At 36.1% G+C, this 20,868-nt stretch overlaps 1 protein-coding gene across 1 annotated transcript in view; it reads right to left on the reverse strand.

Moving 5' to 3' along the window:
* Positions 1-20,868, reverse strand: part of KDM4C (lysine demethylase 4C) — a 267,977-nt gene that overhangs the window by 15,273 nt on the left and 231,836 nt on the right. Inside the window, exons 18-19 of the mRNA XM_061473111.1 lie at positions 16,898-17,083; positions 11,008-11,178 (exon numbers count right to left, since the gene is read on the reverse strand). Coding sequence (XP_061329095.1) covers positions 11,008-11,178; positions 16,898-17,083 — 357 coding nt within the window. The remainder of the gene's footprint in view (positions 1-11,007; positions 11,179-16,897; positions 17,084-20,868) is intronic.

The following is a 20,868-nucleotide window of genomic DNA, read 5'->3' on the forward strand; positions in this document are numbered from 1 at the left end:
GTAATAGTCTGAAGCCATAAGTAATAGTCTGAAGCCATAAGTAATAATCTGAAGATCCTCCTCAAAAGCTGATGAATACTACTGGAGACCAGTTTTGCCTGAACATAGCCCTAAAACATTTTCATATATGTAGAGTTACACACATAGTAAAATGCATTTTGTGTGCGTGCATGTGTGTGTATATTAATATAATATATATATATATTTAGACACATACCAAATATATAATGAAGATTGAGATTTCTTTTTCCATGTAGAAAAAATAAGGCCAAAATCTCAGAAAGAATAGTGAACAAATATCAATCTTTGGTATACAGTATTAAGAGAGAATATTGCCTGCAGGTGGTTCATTCTTTTAAGTTTACTCTTACTCACCAGTAACACATCTGATTAAGCATAATTTTTTGCCTGATAGCTGCACTCTTTTATAAAACTGAGGCTTACATTCATAAACTGGCATAATTTTAAGTAATTTGTTATGAACCATTCAATTCTTCTGGAACTTGCTAAATTACCCTGGTTTCAGCTATAACAGAGTTCATTTTCTTCCTAGTAGCTGGTGCAGTGCTGTGGTTTGGCTTTAGTCTGAGAACATGCTGATAACACACTGATGTTTTAGTTGTTGCTAAGTAATGTGTAACTTTTCAGTCATGCTCTGGCAGTAAGGAGGGGCACAAGAAGCTGGGAAGGAGCAGAGAAAGGACACCTGACCCAAACTAGCCAAAGGGGTATTCCATACCACAGCGCATCATGCCCAGTATATAAACTGGCAGGGTGTTACCTGGAAGGCCCAGATCACTGCTCGGGTTGGGCTTGGTATCAGTTGGCAGATGGTGAGCAATTGTATTGTGCATCACTTGGGTTTTCTGACTTTTCATTTTTCCTTTTTTTGTTGTTTTTGTTGGTCCCTATTATTATCATCAGTATTGTTAATGTTGGTATTATTTCTATTATCACTATATTTTACTTTAATTATAAAATGTTCTTATCTCAACCTGGGGGTTTTACATTCTTCCAATTCTCCTCCTCATCCCACCTGCGGTGGGGAAGAGAGGCTGAGCAGGCTGCTGCATGGTACTGAGTTACCAGCTGGGCTTAAACCATGACATAATAATTTTCACATCTACCATATCTATAACTTTCTTTTACCCATTTCCCACGAGGGTATCTCTACAAAATCCACAGCATGAATCATCAAACTGTTACCGAACATTAACCAAGATAGTAAACATAATCAGGCTGGCATCTCTTTCTTCAGGAGACTAACGGCCCCTATTGCAATCTCACAAACTCCTATTTTATTTTTCTCAACAGTAACAGAATTATTTATCTCTTTAAGTGGCAGACACAGTGCTGAGCTCTGTTATTTTTTCAAATCACTATGGTTTAGACTGTATTCAAAATAAAATATTTTTGTTTAAATTGTATTCAAATTTTTCTGCATGTCACTTAGCAAAAAATTTTGTATCTCCTTGACACTCCTGGGTTTTACTTGTTGATTTGCTTTGTTTCCAAAACAAAGCACAAAATGCCTCATTGTTTATTTAAATTCTTGTAAAATACCATTAATGGTATCATTGACATAAACAATACAGGGCTAAAGTGGTTAACTGTGCAACACGTTTTGTGAGCTAGCATATAATTCTAATCCTATTTTTTGCTACATGGCTCTGTTGCGAAAGAATAAAAACTACAGAAACTATATAAATTATGTTACATAATGGTAAAGCAATAGAATAAATATACATTGAACCTGACTGGCAGTATTCTTCCTGGGATGCTATGAATTTAAGGACAGTTTAATTCTTAGCTCAAAACTAGTATTTGTAACAATTAGTTTAGCTCAACGTGTTTTTCATCCTTTGAAGTTACTCATTATTTCTGTACCATACCACATCAAAAATCTCTAGGAAGACATATTCCAAACAATCAGCAGCTGTCTTGCAGGAAAACTGTTTACGAATACATTTTGTTTTGCTGCTTCAGCTTTCTGTATCAGAGGATTCTCGTGAATCCCACTATGCAGCTGTCATGCAACTTGGTGAGAAGGAATGGCAAAAAAGGCAGGGGTAAGCAGCAGCCTGGCTTCAGCCCCACAACATGCCTGGTGATAATCCTTTCAGTATTGTTCCATCTCTGTGCACAGGGGCCATGACACAGTATTGTAATTCTTCTCCTAGCAGACTGAAAGCTGATAATCTAGCCCTGAGGCTTCAAAGATCAAAGAGATACTGAAAAGACAAAGGAGAGCTAAATCAGACTGTAATTGCAATAAACCTGGCCTTCCTATCCTGCATACCTACATATTTTTACTTTCACTCATCTTGTGTCTGTTCGTGAGTTTATATTGTTAAAATCTAACTGTGAAACAGAGACTGTCCATTTTCTATCGTCTGCAGCATCATTTAAATCTGTAAAAACAGCTCAGACCTCAGTATTAATGTATCAAATCCCAATTTGCATGAAGCAAGCCATAATACTGACTCCTTTGGGCTCTTATAATTCATGCAGTCTCCAAAACTGAATAACCAACACCTCTATCCTTTTATTTTGGAGAAACTGAAATACATTTCACAGCAAATTCAATTCATAGCAAATTCATTTCAGTTTATAGCAAACAAGCATTCTGGTATTAATCACAAAATTAGCAGCTACTTCTCACAACACAGACAAAACACACTAACTACATCTGATTTTCACTGATAAGACTTCAAGTGGGTTTCTAGTCCCAAGATTCACAACATGAAAAACTAGGAAAAATCCAGACCTGATTTTTGTACAGAAACAGTCCACTCATTCACTCTAGTTGAATCAGAGTGATTTTAAATTTTCCCCTTAAATAAGGACTTGAGTTAAATTTACTATCCTACTTCATTCCTACTAGGCTAGCAATGAGACAGTGCTCTCTGTACTGACAGAAATCAGCTGAGGATGGTTTGAAAGGAAAGGCGTACAGAACTAAGCACTGGGTGACCATGCTGTCAGGAATAGTTAGCTCTTGCTGAACACATATAGGAAAGAAAAGGCTCCCATGGGAGAGCAATCTTTGAACAGTCTTGAGGACAGACCTTCCATGTCCCCAAGGCCATTCTAAAAAGACACTTAAATGCAAATTTTCTCCTTTGCCTACCTTACTTCAGCTAACATTAACTTTCAACACGAGTGCTAGTGATTAAGCTTCCACAGTCATGCTCACCTGTAATTGTTTCATAAGAAGTACAACTAATGTGATTACAACTAACACCTCCAATTTAGAAAAGCTTGCCATAGCGACAAATGGCATACCGCAGCTGCAAACAGTGAATGTATCTACCAACACCATTAAAATGGAAGTGGAGGAACAAATTATGGAAACTGTGAAAAAAACCCTGATCTCAACAGGCTGTCAAACTGTGTTTTTCTTTTCAAAGCTGATAGTATACAGGAGTAAAGGCAATTTTTTTGAAACACAAAATTAGGTTTCATACTTTCCAGGACAATTTGAATGAAAAGGAGAGTAGCTAATTTGCCACAGTCAGAATTTTATCTAAACAGGAACAGCAATTTCCACAGTGCATTAGCATTTGAAAGAGCAGCCCTGATTCCCAGGAGTGCTATTCTGATTTTGAATTGGTATAAATTTAGTGAAATCACCAGATTAACAGAATAGTTACTGTAATTCAACAAATTTAGCCTTGGATCACAGAATGCATAGTCTAAAAATATTATAAATTTGTGTATAATATATTGACCTTAAAATGCAACTGAAACTGGAAGAACTATTGGGTCATACTTTCCTGAATACATATAATTTTATTTGCTTTCCATTCAGCTTAGAAAGATACTATTTCAACCATTACACTGCATTTCAGCAAAGTATTAGTAACACAAATAGAAACATAACACTAATTGGCAGATTCAGAATCACCCAGAAGGCCACAATTCAAGGCCACACTGCAGAATGTGACTTAGGATGTTCAGGGTGGTAGTGGGCATCACAATAAGGTGCAAGCAGAGAGGACACTGGGGAAGCCTAATTTGGGGTACAATATACTCTTATAGGACAAAACTCAGTGTCAGCGGTAGGAAGGTAAAGTTGGCAAGGACACCAGGATGTCTGACTTGCTGTCCCTGACTGAAGTCAGGGCTCCTGACAAAGTTCCTTTAGTACAGTAGAGAACCCTTGCTTATGCTTACATGAAAACTAGAGGAGACTCTTGAATCCTACAGTACTACCTCATACCCTGCCCACCTATATATTGGTGAAGACCTAAAGGTTAAAGTTCCCCATAAATCAATTGCAGTCAGACAAGTACAAAGAGCAGTTCATGTTCTGCTCCTGCCTCAAGACCTAACACACACCAAGGGAAATACTCCTTTTTCTCCCACACTCCCAGCCCCCTCCCCAAACCCACATGGCAGTTCTGGAAATAATGTACTTCTGCAGCACACAACAAATAGGATCTGACATCCTGTAATTCCTGAGTTACTTCAGAAAAAATGCTGAGGGGACATAATGCTTCTCCCTGCTGCCAGGAGTCCCATCTCGTCCCAGAGGATCCTCTGCAATTCCAGGGATTTCACTGTGCTGCATATGCTCGTCACGGCTGCAATCACAGCCCCAGACATGGACACACACGCACTTTGCAAACATAGGAAGCACTGTAATATATTTCTGTCTCTCACCTGCTTCACTGCAAAGTCAGCCATCTTATCGTAAACTGCAAAGTAATGGATTATGTTCCATTTTGTTTCTTCTGCTGAGCTGTGGGGCATTACCTTCAACTTATCTAAAATCATTAATGATAAGGTTCCACAAAGCATTCTATTATAAAGTGGAAAGCACATTATACACAGAAAACTATGGAGAGATAATACTTACACTTGAAGCTTTAATTTGCCTTTAATCTATCGTATATTCATTTTTTATGCTTATCTGTAAAGTTGCCTGTCTTTCTACTGTAACAGAAAACAAAGGAAAAACAAGAGCCTCAGAAAAATCACTTCTGCTCTCCATAATGGAGCAAAGTAAAAGTAACTCACTTAAATCAATACAGTTATAGTACTGTACAACAAGCTTCAGATTAGAATCGGATTATTGCATTTTTTGATGTCTTGCAGCTTCAGGAGTTAAACTATGGAATAAAAGCCTTCAGTGTGAAGCCTTAGAAGTTGGTTTCTGCTTCTAAAAATGTGTGATTTTATTTTAGTAAGACCACAGTTTTAAAAACAGGAATTAATTTGTGTTACTATTCAGGAGATGCAAACAATGCTTTGCATGCGCAAAGCAGAGCATTGTCTGTATCAGCACTTGCAAATCCAGTGCAAAAATTCACAGTTACAAAAAAGTGCTAAAAAATTTCTCAGCTCACACAATCTTGAAATAAAGTCTTCAAAATGTATATACATATTTAACAATTCGGAGTATACAACAAAAAAAAGAAAAAAAAAACACCATAAAACATTATACAATTTTTATAAATCTACCTAATCAGGAAAAGAAACCCAAGTGTTCTCCTCAGATATATGTCATGGAGATCTCAAACTTGCTTTCCCGAATTTTGCAGAATTGTCTGTCAATGGTCACAGCATGCAAATTTCTGATTAGTAAGTTCAATTACAAAGCAGATGATTTTATAATGCTGCAAACGGAACTGTGCCAGCACAGTAATGCATTATGAGTAATGCGATATGAGTAATGTATCATTCAGCTCAGAGATTCAATGTCATCTCTGTTAAGAAATAAACCAAAGATTGCTAAACTTGTAATTCATTAGGTCTCTTTTCCCACATCACAGAGATACTTCTGAGGACTTTTTGACTAAGTTTATACCAAATATAATCTACCCTTTTGTTACGCTGAGAACTGCATTGCTTGCTTTTCTATTTCACATTCTCAGAGATTGCTGGTGATGGTGATACTGGAGTGCATCCAAAGTATCTACAGACTGCCCAGAAAGAGCACAAATTCAATAGTTCTAGTTTCTTTAGCGATTCTTTATAGATTTACATGCCAGTATAATAAAACTGAATAAGCTATTATTGTCTGTCATAAGTCTAATGGATCTTTCACACAAACAAGGAGGCAGGTAAGCACTACTGTTTAACACTTCGATTTGAACAGGCAGACAAGCAGAAAACAGTTGCCACAAGAGATAAAGAGAGAAAGGTATACAGAAGAGAAACCACTGGAAAAAAATGCTAGAAACTAGTGAGTTTAGTCATTTAAAAAAAGCCCGACAAGCTTGATGGAGGAAAAGTTGCATACGTCTGGTTTGTAGGACAGATTTTCAAAAAAACACAGCCTCCTTTGGGAATTGCTAGGGTTAGAATCAATCTTTTATTTTTTATATTCAGGTGGACATTAATGGACTATCAAGATTGACATTGTCGCCTAGTGTCTCCAAATGTCCACCATTCAAGCAGTATGGGTTTTCAAAAGCTGTAGCAAAAGTATTAGCATATAGAGAAATTGAGAAGCTGACTGGGTATCCACATAGACATATGCAGACACCTATTTATTGCAACAGTGAAAGTCAGTAGTCATGGGCAAAGTCATTAGGAAAAAGTTCTTGTAAAGAAGTAAGACTGTTCTTGAAGGTACATTCTCAACACCAACACTCACAGCCCCCAAAAGTGAGCTACCTTTTCTAACCTGCACATGCAAAACCTCCCACCTATAAAATAGCACATTATGGTTTTCAACCAGTGTTCCCTTTAGCTAGCCTGTATAGGAAATAATTTTTGGAGAACCATCCAGCTAAATCCCATTTGTTCTACATCTGAAAGGAAGATGAAGTAAACCCATTCTGTCTCTCACTACTTTAATAAGACTGTCTCTGGGACAATCTGGATTCAGCCTGACCCTTTTGACTGTACTTTACAGCAACTGTCTTTAGTGACTTCCAAGATTACAAATGCCTATGCAGTTTCAACTGCATGCTAGATATTTAGACCATGAAGGATCATTCTGAATCTCAGAGTCCACAAGCATCAAGAAAGCTAAGGTAATTAGCAAGTATGCACACAGTATGTGAATATGGTAGAGTGTGGGTCATGAGATGTTTAATCTTTCGTAATTTTGTAGGTTGTGAACATCTGTGGGCTGGGACAGAGGTAGAGGATTACAAAGAAGATTCCTGGCTGAGAAAAGTGGGGTATGGTTGGAGGTTTTTTAATAGCTTTTCAAATCACATTGCTATCATACTAGCAGGATTTTTCTTCAAATACTGGCAACTAAAATGTGCCCGATTTTATTTCAAAGAAAGAAGAGGATAATAATTTTGGATACTGTGAAATTTAAGTGCACACTGTAAGTTGTAGCCTTCATGATAATTTCAGTGAAGTACTTTGGCTGTCAGAGTTCTCAACAGGCCTGCTACTCTGTCCCCTGCCAGTGGTAAATTTAAAGTATTGATAGACACAAAGATAGAGCTTAATCTCCTCCATCCTCTTCACCCTGAAGACGCTCTTGGGTCCACTACTGAAAGAAGGTACTTGCATCAGTATCAGCATAATTCTGTTAAAGATTCTAGGTATCAGTGTTGGTATGTTAATAAATCCACTGCTTGGTGGGGTTTTTTTGGTGCTTGAATTTTTTCAGGTAAGATGGCCTCCATTTCAAAAAACAATGGCAGACCAAAAAAAAAACCAAAAAAAAACCAAAAAAACCTGAAGCACAATGTTGAATGGACCAATTTGACAAAGGCAAAAGAAATTCCTTGCTCCTGCTTTCTTAACCTGAAGCAATGCAGACTTTTTCAAGAGTATGCTTTTTGGATTTAATCAGGACCTCAGAAAATTACCATACTGTGGTCCTGCAAATTGAATATAACATCTCCTGAATACAGCATCCAAGTGTCCTTGCTGACACACCTCACTGTTTCAACTCTTAAGACACTCTAGCTTGTAAGGAACAGTTACTACAGCATTCTATAAGTTACAATACCACTTAGGATAGTATTCAATTTATAGATTTTAATAAGTAAAGTCCATTTGTATTGTGGGCATGACAACCCACAGATTAGTTTAATTTCTCAATGGAGAACCCTGACATTTATACACTGAATAGAAAACTAAAACACACTGTGGGTACATGATGGCAGCAAGAGTAAGCACACTCATTTTTGTTCACCTTTTTTGCTTGATAACTACGAAGTGAAAACACAACAGCAAAGAATTCCAAGCAAACTGGCTACTGGAGGACCAGACATTCACTGGGGCAAGTGATTATTCTAAGAAATTCTGACAAAGTAGAAATCATGTACAGTACCCAAGCAATAGCTTGAAATAAAAATATCTATATAGCTATGTCTCTATCTAACATCTAGACTTCAAAATAAAACCCAAACCAGCTATTTAGCAAATGCTAACACAAACTAAGAAAAACACATATGAGAAACACATATGCATACCCTGCTTTGGTAGTTATTGAACGCTTACAAGCAATCAGAGTTTCAAGAGGCTTCAAGACTGAAATTTCCTTGTTCCTTATTTTTCCCCTTAAAAATAAACCACTGTATCTGAACATTGGAATTGTGGTCTATTGTGAGCTGAGCTGAAATTATGTCGTAGATTCAGCACATACTGGAAAAGCAGAAAGCTGCTGCTATCTTTGTGAGCTAGTTGAAAAGTGAAAACAGATTAGAAAAAATAAGTTCTTCAATGGCCAGCAACACTGCTTTCACACCAGATTTGATGAATAAGTCCTCCCAGCGGCACTAACACCTGATACGCACATTGCATGGATTAGCAAATTTTAGTCCAGGCAGAAGAAAAAACATTTTTATTTTTTTTTTCCCTTCCAGTAACTGCTGCAGGTATATTATCTAATGAAAACACAAGATTTCTCTAAGGAATGTGACATTCGTTTGGTGTTTTCATCAAACAACTACATGTTGTTCATCCACTATCTGAGAAGCACTGAGGCATATCTAGACCTGATTACGTTTATTCTTAGCTTTCGATCAGACTACCTCACTAGGGCAGCAAGCAGTTTCTCATCTCTGCCTTCCCAGAACCTCCATGCAGGCATATACAGAAAAGGGTTTCTAATAACAATACAGCCACATTTGTTTAATATCTTGATCATCCTAAATCAGAATATCTTTCTGATTCTATGATTAACGGAGCCTTTTGGAGTGTTTCAAATTAAAGGATAAATATTCAAAGACATGTAAGAGGGATTTGCTGACTGTCTTCTATTCAGAACAGTAGAAACTAAACAGCTCAATCCCCATATACTGCTCTGAAATGTGCCCTTTCAAATACTGTATTTTCAAAAGGCGTCAGGCTTTTCAATAACTAAGAAGACTCTAAGAATGACAGTACCATTTCCATTGATGTATACGTCAGCTAATGCTACTTCCAGGAAAATATTAGGACTGCAGAAAACAGAGCAGCTCAAAGGTTTTCGTGGGAGAAAAATATGTAGTACTCCTATAGCTGCGCCATTTGAGCTACAAAGCTGTCCCACTTAGAGTTAATTTGCTTCCTAGTAGCTGGTGCAGTGCTGTGTTTTGGCTTTAGTCTGAGAACAATACTGATAACACCAGTGTTTTAGCTGTTGCTCAGTAGCACTTACCCTGATCAAGGACTTTTCAGCCTTCTGCTCTGCCAGTGAGGAGGGGCACAAGAAGCTGCGAGGGAGCAGAGACAGGACACCTGACCCAAACTAGCCAAAACTAGCCATACCACAGCACGTCATGTCCAGTATATAAATTGGGGGGTTACCCAGCAGAGCAGATAACTGCATGGGTTGGACTGGGTATCGGTTGGCAGGTGGTGAGCGATTTTATTGTGCATCATTTGTGTTTACAGTTGTTTTTTCTCTTTTCTCCTTTTGGTCTTATATTTTCTTCCCTTGTTATTTCCCTTATAATTATAATTATTATTAGTAGTAGCTTATTATTCCTTAGTTATTAAACTGCTCTTATCTCAATGCATGGGGTTTACATACCTTTGATTCTCCTCCCCATCTCACCCAGGGAGAGGGGAAGAGAAAGGTCTGCAAGCGGCTGCATGGGACTTAGTTACTGGCTGAGTTTAAACCACGACAAAAGCGTATATCCTTCCTCACTGCTGCAAATACAAGGCTCTTCCCCACAACATACAGTACAAGGTCATGGGACTAAGTGAAAAGTGGTTTGCAACAAACACCACTTTTGACTACCAGTGTCCACTGAATGCTTTAACTTTAGAGATCTTTTGTACGAGGTGCAGAAAAAAATATCAATTCAGCAGAAAGACTCAGAGGATCAGGAAGTAAACAAGGATTAGAGTTATTGTGAGGAAGAAGTCAAGCGGCACCTGATGAACACAAGGAAGGTTAACATCCAATATATTCATTGCAAATGTGAAGGGAAACAGAATCTTTCCCCAGTTGTCTGGGAATTTTCTTCTAACAGTTCTGAGAAACATGGTAGTTTATGTAAGCGCATAAGGGAAATCAAAATCTCAAATACTTTTTAGATATGCAATAAACTACATATTTGTCTCCCTGATGATTTTTATCATTAATAATGTAATCTTACAAACTAAATATCAGAAGGTGTAAACAAGTTGTTAGATTCTTGAGAGTTATTCTTCCCATTGCAGCAGGACTTTTCTACTCTGCAAGCAATTTTTACAAATTATCTCTGAGAGACAGAGAAGGATATATGGAATTCCCTCTCTCATATCCTTTATTAAATACATATTCCTTATTTAATTAAAAGATTTTCTAAGATTATTTTTTATTCATTTGGTAAAATGGCAAAGACTGATTAGAACAACCAAGAAGCCCATTAGAAAATAATCACTCTCAGCAGCTAAAGTAACAAACATGAACTGCATATTAGGGCATTATCTCTTCAAGGTCAAAAGAAATTCCAACTCTCTACTTTAAAAAAAAAAACCCAAACATTAAAAACAAACAATCAAACAAACCAAACTAAAAAAAAAAAAAGACAAAACAAAACCCCCAAGAACAACAACACAAAAAACTCCACACCAACAACAAAAGAACAGGTATCTGACAAAAATACTTACTACAATGTCTTCAGGAAAAGTATCCAGACTGAAAGAGCCATCATCAAACATCACTTCATAGAAAAGTTGAGATGTCACTCTTATGACTCTGCAACTATAGTATCTTGTATTCCTGTGTTTCGTGATGACTGTCTGCCCAACTCTAATGCCTTTCTCACATGCTTTAGCTCTCTTGAAAAAAAGGGAAGAATTTAAAAGAAAAAGTGATTTTTAAATATCATCTGAAATTTATCAGTGTCAAAACAGAATTCATAACACTACTCAATGTAAAAACTTCAAATGCAAAATTGTTCCTTCCAATTGTGATCACACAAATTTGTTTTACATAGGAGTTTCTCCATTTTATGAGAAAAGAAATGGCATTTGAAGAATAGCAAATCACAGCACTCAAAAATATTTTTGCAGCTGATGAGTGTTAAATCTCAGCTCCCAGCTAATGTACCCCCAAGGGACTTAAAAAGCAGGCTTCTTCACCAGAAAAAATAACATCAAGAGCTTCTCGTCCTAGTAACATAAGGAAGGCACTTCTTTCTTATGATCCTGGTGGTCTACTCATTACCTCACATATGTCCATTTGTTTACTGAAAAGTGAGTTATTGTGGCTTTGGTGAGATCTGATCTGTTGAACTTTTAATGCTACTAACAGGGTCAACTACACTAGCATATATTAAGCATTTTTTTTTAAATTTAGAATAAATGAATATAATTAATAAAAAAATTAAACATTTATAGATTTCTAAATTTATATTTATTTTATATATGAACAGCATGAAATACTTTACTACATATGCTAAAGTAATTACTCAGACTTTAACAGGCAGTGAATTCTTCAATCGATACAGTGATCTTAAAAAGCATCTGTGAAAAGCTGGAAACTGCTAGTTGTATAATTTTTAGCATTAATATCAAAGGGAGAAACAATGACAGCTTCTGTTAAGATTCCAAGCATTAATAGTAATGTCAATGCTTCTGGGGCACAGAAAAAACCACCCTAAACTTGAACACTTGTGGTTTTGTCGAGTCTGTAGTCACTACCATACATCCTTCTTTGACCAGTTTCTGGGATTTAGAGTTTTTAAACCTCTTTGCTCTCTCAAACTAAGGGCAAAGTATAAATATTCTGTACTGTTTCTGGAGGCAGTGCGCTAAATCTCTGTGTGTCAGAGGTCTACCTGACATATGCATTTGAAGGATTTAGTTGAGGTCACCTCAGATAGTAAAACCCAGTGATGTTCCTAAAACATCTTCAAATTTAGATAGAAATAATGTTCTGAGCATGCTCAGAAATTATTTAACCATTTACATGTACAACAAAATTGTTTCTTCCTCTTTTCACTTGTCTATAGTTAGACTGAGTAATATAATTAACTATGTAAGTAACACTTTACTGGTATTATCATAGGAGTACATAACTTTTTACACAATTTTGAAACATATATAAATATATATGTTAATTTAGCTTTCCATTATTTACTTCAGTCTATTCAGTTATTTGGGTGGAAAGGGAAGGAGGGATAAGAAGAAAACTGGAGAGCATTACCTGATTTACTTATATGAGATAATAAAGAAAAAAAAATATATATTACAGAAAATGAAGGAGAATTAGCTCTATTACAAGGTTTAAATGTTTTTAAAACCGGAAGATGGAACTCTGAAGAGATGGTGGAAGGCAAAATATATTTTAAGAGATAATACCGGCTTAATGACAAAATTTTCAGAGAAGAAGTGCCATTGCTCATTAGAACAAAAAATAAACAACAGAAATGCAACCTAGTTCAAGGAGAAGATTATTTCTGTTATCTCAGTAGAACTCTTGATTTATTTCTCACAAAAATATTGAAAAGCAGACTCTGTAACTGATTTCATGTCCAAGAAAACATTTCATGCCAGAAAATCTGAAGAATTTATTGATGTTAAGAATGTAATTTTTGATCAGTAAGGACAGTTGTTATGTAAGGGAGTCTATCAGATTAAAGAAACAGGTCTGGTAGTTACAAGCTTGTTGAGAAAGCTGTGGTTTAAAAAGCATGATTTTCTTTTAACAGTAGAGGAAGCCAAGGATGAAGTAGTATAATGGCAGAAATGAAAACAAGAAGATACAAAGAAAAATAGCTAACCTCCCCTTCTGTGTGCAAAACCCAATCAGATAAGAAGGACAATCTTTCTCCTTCATTTTCTGTATGAAAGGACACAAAAATCTTGTTAAATAAAATATACGGAATCATATAGCCATAGAATAGTTAGGGTTGGAAAGGACCTTATGATCATCTAATTCCAACCCCCTTGCCATGGTCAGGGACACCACACACTAAACCACCTCACTCAAGAATCCATCCAAACTGGCCTTGAATACTGCCTAAAATATATCCTACAAACTACAGTATATGAAATAGTAATAACCATCATGAAATAGGTATCTGATGTATATATAAATATATAGCGACTTTCTCTCACTAGAGTTTTTAATGGAGGATCCTCAAAATTCTGAAACCTACTTTATAAAGGAACATAACTCTCATCATCATTTTAAGCTTACTTCTCAGAACTCCAATTTTGGCATAGAAATTATGCATGAGAATTCAAAACTATATTGGCTCATGATTTTGGGGTAATATATCCTTCCTAAGGCATGCCTTAGTCTCACTGAAATGTTAAGAGATGGGCAGTATTTAGCAGACAGTGGCAAACAATGACATTCACTCCATTACTCAGGTGTTCAGCAGAAAAAGTGTGCAGATTTCATTTGAAAGCATCCCTTTGTTCCCTGTGCGACAGTGCTAAGAAATGGCCAATAACAGAAGAAGATAATTTGAAATAGCTCAAAAGGCAGCAACAGTGGGTTTCTGCAACTCCTATACAGCAGGTTTTTGCAACTATCTTTGCCTCTTCTAAAGACAGTCTCCAAAATGCATGTAACTGGGGCTACCTAGGTGGCCTTTTCTGATCACACTTTCCAAATGGCACATCACCTGAGTGCATGTTTGCCTCCAGCTGGCTTTCTCTGACCCTCAGTGCTGCCTTTGCTAATCTTGTATGGATCCTATGGGGATTTTTCTTTCCTGTCAGTATAAATTCATATAACTTCTTTTTCTTCTTTTTTCTTATTTCCTTGTGTACAACAGAGTTCTTTTAATCAAAACATATCCATCTGCAGCACCTATTCTCAACCGTATTTCCAAGTATTCTTGCAGTTTGATAACAAAAAAGGTGTGAGGGATGTATTTCATGCCCAGAGACAAGCACAGTCAGAGAAAAAATGAAAAAAAAACCAAAACAACCTACTGCCTGGAAGTAGTAAATCACAGAGCTTTCTTTGCATATTGACACTCCAGTTTACATAATAAAGTAACATAGGCCATGACAGGAATAATCAAAAACATTCTGTACAAAATACCTATTCTGCTAGCAGATTTTTATGTTATTTCTAAAGCTGTGCCTTCAGCAAATACAAGAGTCATGCTCAGTTTTGAGTCCACGGACCTGTAAAGAACCTATTTTTGAAAAGCAGTATCAACATCTAAAAGGTCCAGTTCTTGGTATTTGTACATTTACTCCCTTTGGCAGAACTATACAGATGCAAGGATCATGCTTTCCCTTTTGATTGCCTTTTTGTTGATATTTTTAGCCAGTGTTTTCCATGGTTGAAATTAAAAAGATAGTTTAGGAAAAACTCCAAAAGACAATACAGAATCTGATCCCAAGTGAAAAATATTTTCAGCAATACACTTGTAAAAGTATACTGCTGAGTAATTTGAACACAATTTGCTTGAGATGACAGCCCTAAATAATCTGGATGCGTACTCCACGTCATCATTGTAGTAAGCTCTCGCCTGATGTAAAGCAATACACTCATAAGAGAGAGTAATGACAGGACAAGGGGTAATGGCTTTAAACTGAAGGTTGATTTAGATTGGACATTAGGAAGAAGTTCTTCGCAATGAGGGTGGTGAGACACTGAAACAGGTTGCCCAGAGAAGCTGTGGATGCCCCATACCTAAAAGTGTTTTAAGGCCCTGGAAGGTGTCCCTGCCCACAGCAGTGAGGCTGGAACTAGATGATCTTTCCAACCCTAACTATTCTATGGTTCTAATAGTAGTAACAATACACATTTATCTGTACCTTTTTTATTGAGCATCCTCATTGATTTACATATTACAAATACCACTATAGATATATGTTGTAATTTTTCCTAGTCCGCAGGATCCATCCTTTGGCTGTTCAGTTTCGGGTTGTTAGATTTTTTTTTAAACTTGAAGAACACAGCAATTACAGGTATTCACTGAGCATTTAGGCCCAATATCTAGAGGCTATATTAGTGGAAAACCAGATAATTTAATTTTGCTTCCTTGAAATGAGGTGAAGTAAGTGTCCTTGCTTTATGTACAATGCTTTCAACTGATAAAAAAACAGAAGATTTTTTTTTCTTTTTGCTGACAAGAAAATCTGATTCCTGTAAAAATTTGTAAGGGTACAAAAATATTTCAGACTGCACAATTCCCCTGTTCTGCTTTCAAGCAAGGAAGTTAAAACAGAAACTAAAAAAGTTCATTACAAGTAAGATATATTGCTATGCCTAATGGTGAAGTGCAATGTAATTTCTGCATGAAGAAATAGCTAATAGAAGAGAAAAGCATAACAAGAAAACCAATGGTGAAAAAACTTCCAAAGGCTTAAAGATATGATTAGATTAATTATCCAAAAGACAAAGTATAAAACCAAGCATATGCAAACACAGGGCAATCTCACATGTCCCAGAAGATAAGAATATCCCAGAAAAAGATTCTTTAACAAAATACCTGATCTTTCAAATTTTTGGCTCAATGAGGAATACAAAAAGCATGTTTTTTCTTTCTCTTCTCCAAATACGATTTTTATTTGAGCCATATGAAAATGCTGATACCACAAATTTTCAAAAAGGTTGGCGCTGAGTTTTGGGGAAGTATGTGCTAGTCTCGTCTCAATCAAGCTACTTTGAACTTCCTTCACAAAACCTCTAAAACAGTAGCCACACAAAGTCCTTTTTCTCCCCAGTTAGTGGCTGGTGTTTTTGTCTTTGACGCTACTTCATATAAATGAAGAAAGCCAGTAAGAGGATTTTATTGGATTCCATGTTACTGTATTACTAATGTGGTTTTTTTCAGCTATGTGTTTTGTTTCTTACCATTCAAAATAACGGCTACTTTTCTATTCCAGTTAAAATGTACACTAAAAAAGTCTGTAGTTTTACATTAGATTGAAAGTATGAATTTATTTCAGACTGAAATTCTGAATTTAAATAACCTACTGCTTTTCATTAGCATTTTGTAGGTTTTTCTATTAATATGAATACAAAAATGCCAGGAAAAAAAAAAAAGTCTCTCTAGGAGAGATATACCACTACATTAAGTGCTGTATCAACATAGAAGAAAAAAATCCAAATCTTCAGCACATTTACCATTTAGCATAAAAGAGACTAAAGTGAAGAAAATCATGAACATTGTTTAACAGCCTAAGGGGACTCCAGTATCAAGGGACATATATTGGAGGAAGGTGGAAAACTTAAGGGGCTAAGGAAGTGGCCACAACATAGAGAAAACAGTTTTACTATTTAAACAAGTAAAAATAGGGCTGTTTCAGTTTTAAACAAAACTGTTTCACTGTTCACTGTCAAAACTAGGTAAAACTAGATCCTGGTTGTGTTTGCAAAAATGTGTTAGGCATATTAAGTACCACTTCTCCCAGGTAACAGCAGAAGGAAAAACCTTCAAGGTGTAATGGTTTGTTATGCATGGAAATATGATAGATGGAGATATTATAATAGGTCACATGGATCCCTTCTTCCATGTTCTATGGAAACATACTTTAATTCAGCAATTCCATTTTTTAACAAACAAGGAAACAAATTCATTACCACATTTTGGTTGATCTTGTGCCTGAAACATGTGATATAGACAACATATGGCCAGTCATCAGGTTCCATCAGCACTCCTGCAGCATGGGCACAGGTAACATGAAAGGAGGCTGGACAGTGTCCATGTGAGCACTGAATGCAGGCACCAGAGGTTTTCTTAATTCTTTGTCTGCACAAGTTACATTTCTGTAGAAACAAAATAAACAGAGTATTTATCATACTACACCAAGTCTGGTGACTTCTGCAAGTATCTCAAGGACTGAAATGTTATTTATGCTTCAATAATTACATCTTATGCAATACGCATGACAAAAGAAACAATATTTATGAATTACAAGGTAGCTTTGTAACAAATGTCTTGTATCACATACAGGAACGTTCCTCATGGCTAACAAAAATGTAACAGTTACTGAAAATCATAAAATTCAGCTATTTGAAAATAAAGACATTTTATTTAATGAAATGTAACAGTGACTTTAATAATTTGAAAACATACTGCTGAAGTAGTTATTACTTCCATTTGTTCTAAATTTGCTAATCACTGATTTTTTTAAGCACCCTCTTGCCTGTCTATACTAGGAATGTACCAAGTGTAGTTTTTATTTATTTTTACTATATGTTTAATAATCCAAAGTATTTCAAATTAACTGATATCAAATTCTTCCTACCAACTTACCAGAGAATTCTGTTCTATTTTCCATTAATTTCCATAATCTGAAGAAAATCTACAGGAATTTTACTGTATAATTCAGCACTAAGATAGTTTCAATGACTTCTAATACTCAGTTTGTGACTGAAACAATGTTTTTTGTAAGTGCTAGTCCTGTCAAGCTCATCAGTCATGCTGAATTCTAGTTCGCACATCATTGTGAACATGAAAAACTCTGCTTTCATACCCACACTCTGAAAGCTAATAGCCTGCGTGGCTTTGCAGAAGTAGAAAAAAGAGCAGCATCTGGCATCTGGAACTTGGTTAAAAATTTTACCTATCATTCACTAAAAGGACCAGAATTCAGCCCAATCTGATGTAACATCAGATCTGAAAGACTAGTAAGAAGATAATTTTGCCATCTAAAGAAATATTTCTGACACTTATTTATATTCACGTGTATTAAGCCATTTTCAGGTAAGTCAAAATACATACATTCAGAACCAAGTAAAATAGGAATTTCAGGAACAAAACAAAATTGAAAACTATTGTGTGTAATGTCTAGACACTGAGTTCATGCAAATACACAGCTCTTTTTGAATGCTTACACAAAAATTCACCAGCCCACTCAACAAAAGAAGAAAGAATGGGGCAAAGTATTAAACAAAGTAAATGGGGTAAAGTATTAAAAAAGTAAACTGCAGCTAAATTAACTGGAGGAAGCATGCTACAGCAGGAAATTTTGATCCCCTTAAATTATGGGCTGCACTTGCGCAAGGCAGCAAACATGCAAATATTACAATGCAGCTGTTTCTTCAGCATCTGACTAAGGTATCATAAAATCTTGGAAGATGCAGAAATCTAAACCATTACATTAAATGAGTAATGGTTCAGAAAAAGACACACTTAGAACTATATATATGTACAGTTATTCTTCTATTTTAATATTTTAAGGCTTATCACCTTCCAGAAGTGGAAAAGCAGAGAAAAATAAAAGCAGCATGAGGACAGTGAGAGATGCTTGAAGGGAAGCTGGAAGTGCTGTCAGGAAAACTGAAAATGTAACACATTAAATGGGATGGCCAAATCCACGGAAGTTAGAGCAAAACTTCATCCCTTTCTGTAAAAGAGACCAACTTCTCTGTTCTCTTCTGCATAGGTTTACTTAATAAGAACTTATTAGACAAACTGCTATATTGTACGAATAGTCATTCTTCAGTACTTTCCAGAGTTGCAGCATGAAAGTACTGAAAAAATAATATTTTTTTTTTTTAAAAAAAGCTGTCAAATTACTGTTGCCCATACTCATTTCTGTGCTGGTGCAAAATAACTGTAACACTGATGAAAAGTTAAATTACTTCAGATTTACTCTGGTATAAAAGGAATGCTGATTGGCCATATGTAATTATGTGAATGCAGACTTCAAGTCCCATGAAGAAAGTGAAAATACTTTCCGTGTTTTAACCATAAGATGAATCCATCTCACTGCCAAATACAAGGAAAGTAGCTGTTCCATCAGTTAACTCCAAACACACATTAATCTTTTGTGCTATACTCGTACACTCTTTAGGTATGAAAAAGATTAAAAACGTGAATATTATTGTAGATACGGGGGGGGGGGGGGGGGGGGGGGGGGGGGAGGGGAGAAATAAATCCTATTTCTCTCTGAGCTTGTGGAATACCAGAAAAATCCTGAAAATCAGCCTTCTTTAAAATGCACGAAAAGAATCAAGGTTGACAAATAGTGAAACAGGTTTCCTATTACTTGTAAGATGCTTTGTCCTTTGTAGAAGTATGACAGTGAAGGAGCTGATGAAGATGAACCTCAGCTTTAGCATGCTTCTCAGATTTAGGCATTAATTTTGAAAAGTACATACATGCACAAATAAAACATGTACAAGTAACTTCCAAGCTTGCATAAGTGTATCAGACAGCATGGCTCCCATTCAGAGATATGAGAAAAAGCTCCTTCATCTTTGAAAATGTAAGTCAAACAGTAGTTAACCTACCATGTTTGATTAATAAAATCAGAATATCAAAAAAGATAGAATATAAACCCAGCAAACTATAAAAATTTACTTTGCATAGACTTTTGGAACCTTAGCAGAGCTGCATACCAAGCTGTATATTAGCTGTAAGTAACAAACTGTCTGACTCATACTGGCATTTCTTTCCTTCCCCTCCCTAGCTTTTAACTAATGATGTAATTCTCAAACTCTCATTTGGGGCTTTACAGTATACAAATTTAAATTACCATTTTTCACCATTTTTTTCAATGTTAATAATGTTAACATAGAATTACTATTAATTAATAACCAATTAATATTATTAATATTTTAAAGGGCCTATAAGGAAGATGATGAGAGATTTTTTAGCAGGGCCTGTTGCAATACCACAAGGGGTAATGGTTTTAAATCAAATGAGAGAAGATTCAGGCTGGACATGAGGAAGAAATCTTTGCAATGAGAGCGGTAAAACACTGGCACAGGTTGTGGTGGATCCAACATTCAAGGCCAGGCTGGATGTGGTTCTGAGCAATTTCATCTAGTTGAAGATGTCTTTGCCCATTGCAGGGAGCTGGACTAGATGACCTTTGAAGGTGCCTTCCAACCCAAACTATTCTATGATTCCATGATTTTTATCATGGTATCCTGACAAATGTGGAGGAAAAAAAAAAGTAAAAAAAGAAAAAACAACAACAATAACAAAACCCAAACCAAATGCAAAACACTGAAAGTGATCACAGGAAAAAGGCACCAATACGATGAGTGAAGAAAGGGAATCATCAGTTGTGAAGACAGAGGATTCACTCTCCTTCCTACTCTTCCCTGAAGTCTGACAAAAGGAACCAATCTTGACTCATTCCTGCAGTGGGCAGAATCTAAACAACGCTCTGTCTGGGTGAGCCTCATATTTAGGTATGTTACTTGCTACTTGTGAAATTTGAAAGCTTGGCATACTTACTAATACACAGTCACGCTACTTCAATGCCCAACTGATAGTTTTTCAGTAGCCTGAAACTACAGCTGTTCCTAACAACTAAAGCAAATTCAACATCCTAGATAGCTATGAAGAATGTCATTTTGACTTACCACTTGCTAGATAGTAGTGAAAAGCAGAGACAATGGGGGATGTAGCTGAGTATCAATCTTAAGCAGAGATATTCAGATGCAAAATTGAGAATAAATAGAATTGTTTATATAACTGGAGATTAAGAATATAGGACAGAACAATGTACTGCAATTTTCTAGATGATGAAATGACCTCTTTTCACCCCTAAAGTAAAGAATATTATGCTGCAAATGGACTTTCATGATCATGG

The sequence above is a fragment of the Pezoporus flaviventris genome, unplaced genomic scaffold (assembly GCF_033815535.1).
Source record: "Pezoporus flaviventris isolate CSIRO_AGI_PZ_B2104156 unplaced genomic scaffold, CSIRO_AGI_Pfla_v1 ptg000076l, whole genome shotgun sequence".
NCBI lineage: Eukaryota > Metazoa > Chordata > Aves > Psittaciformes > Psittacidae > Pezoporus > Pezoporus flaviventris.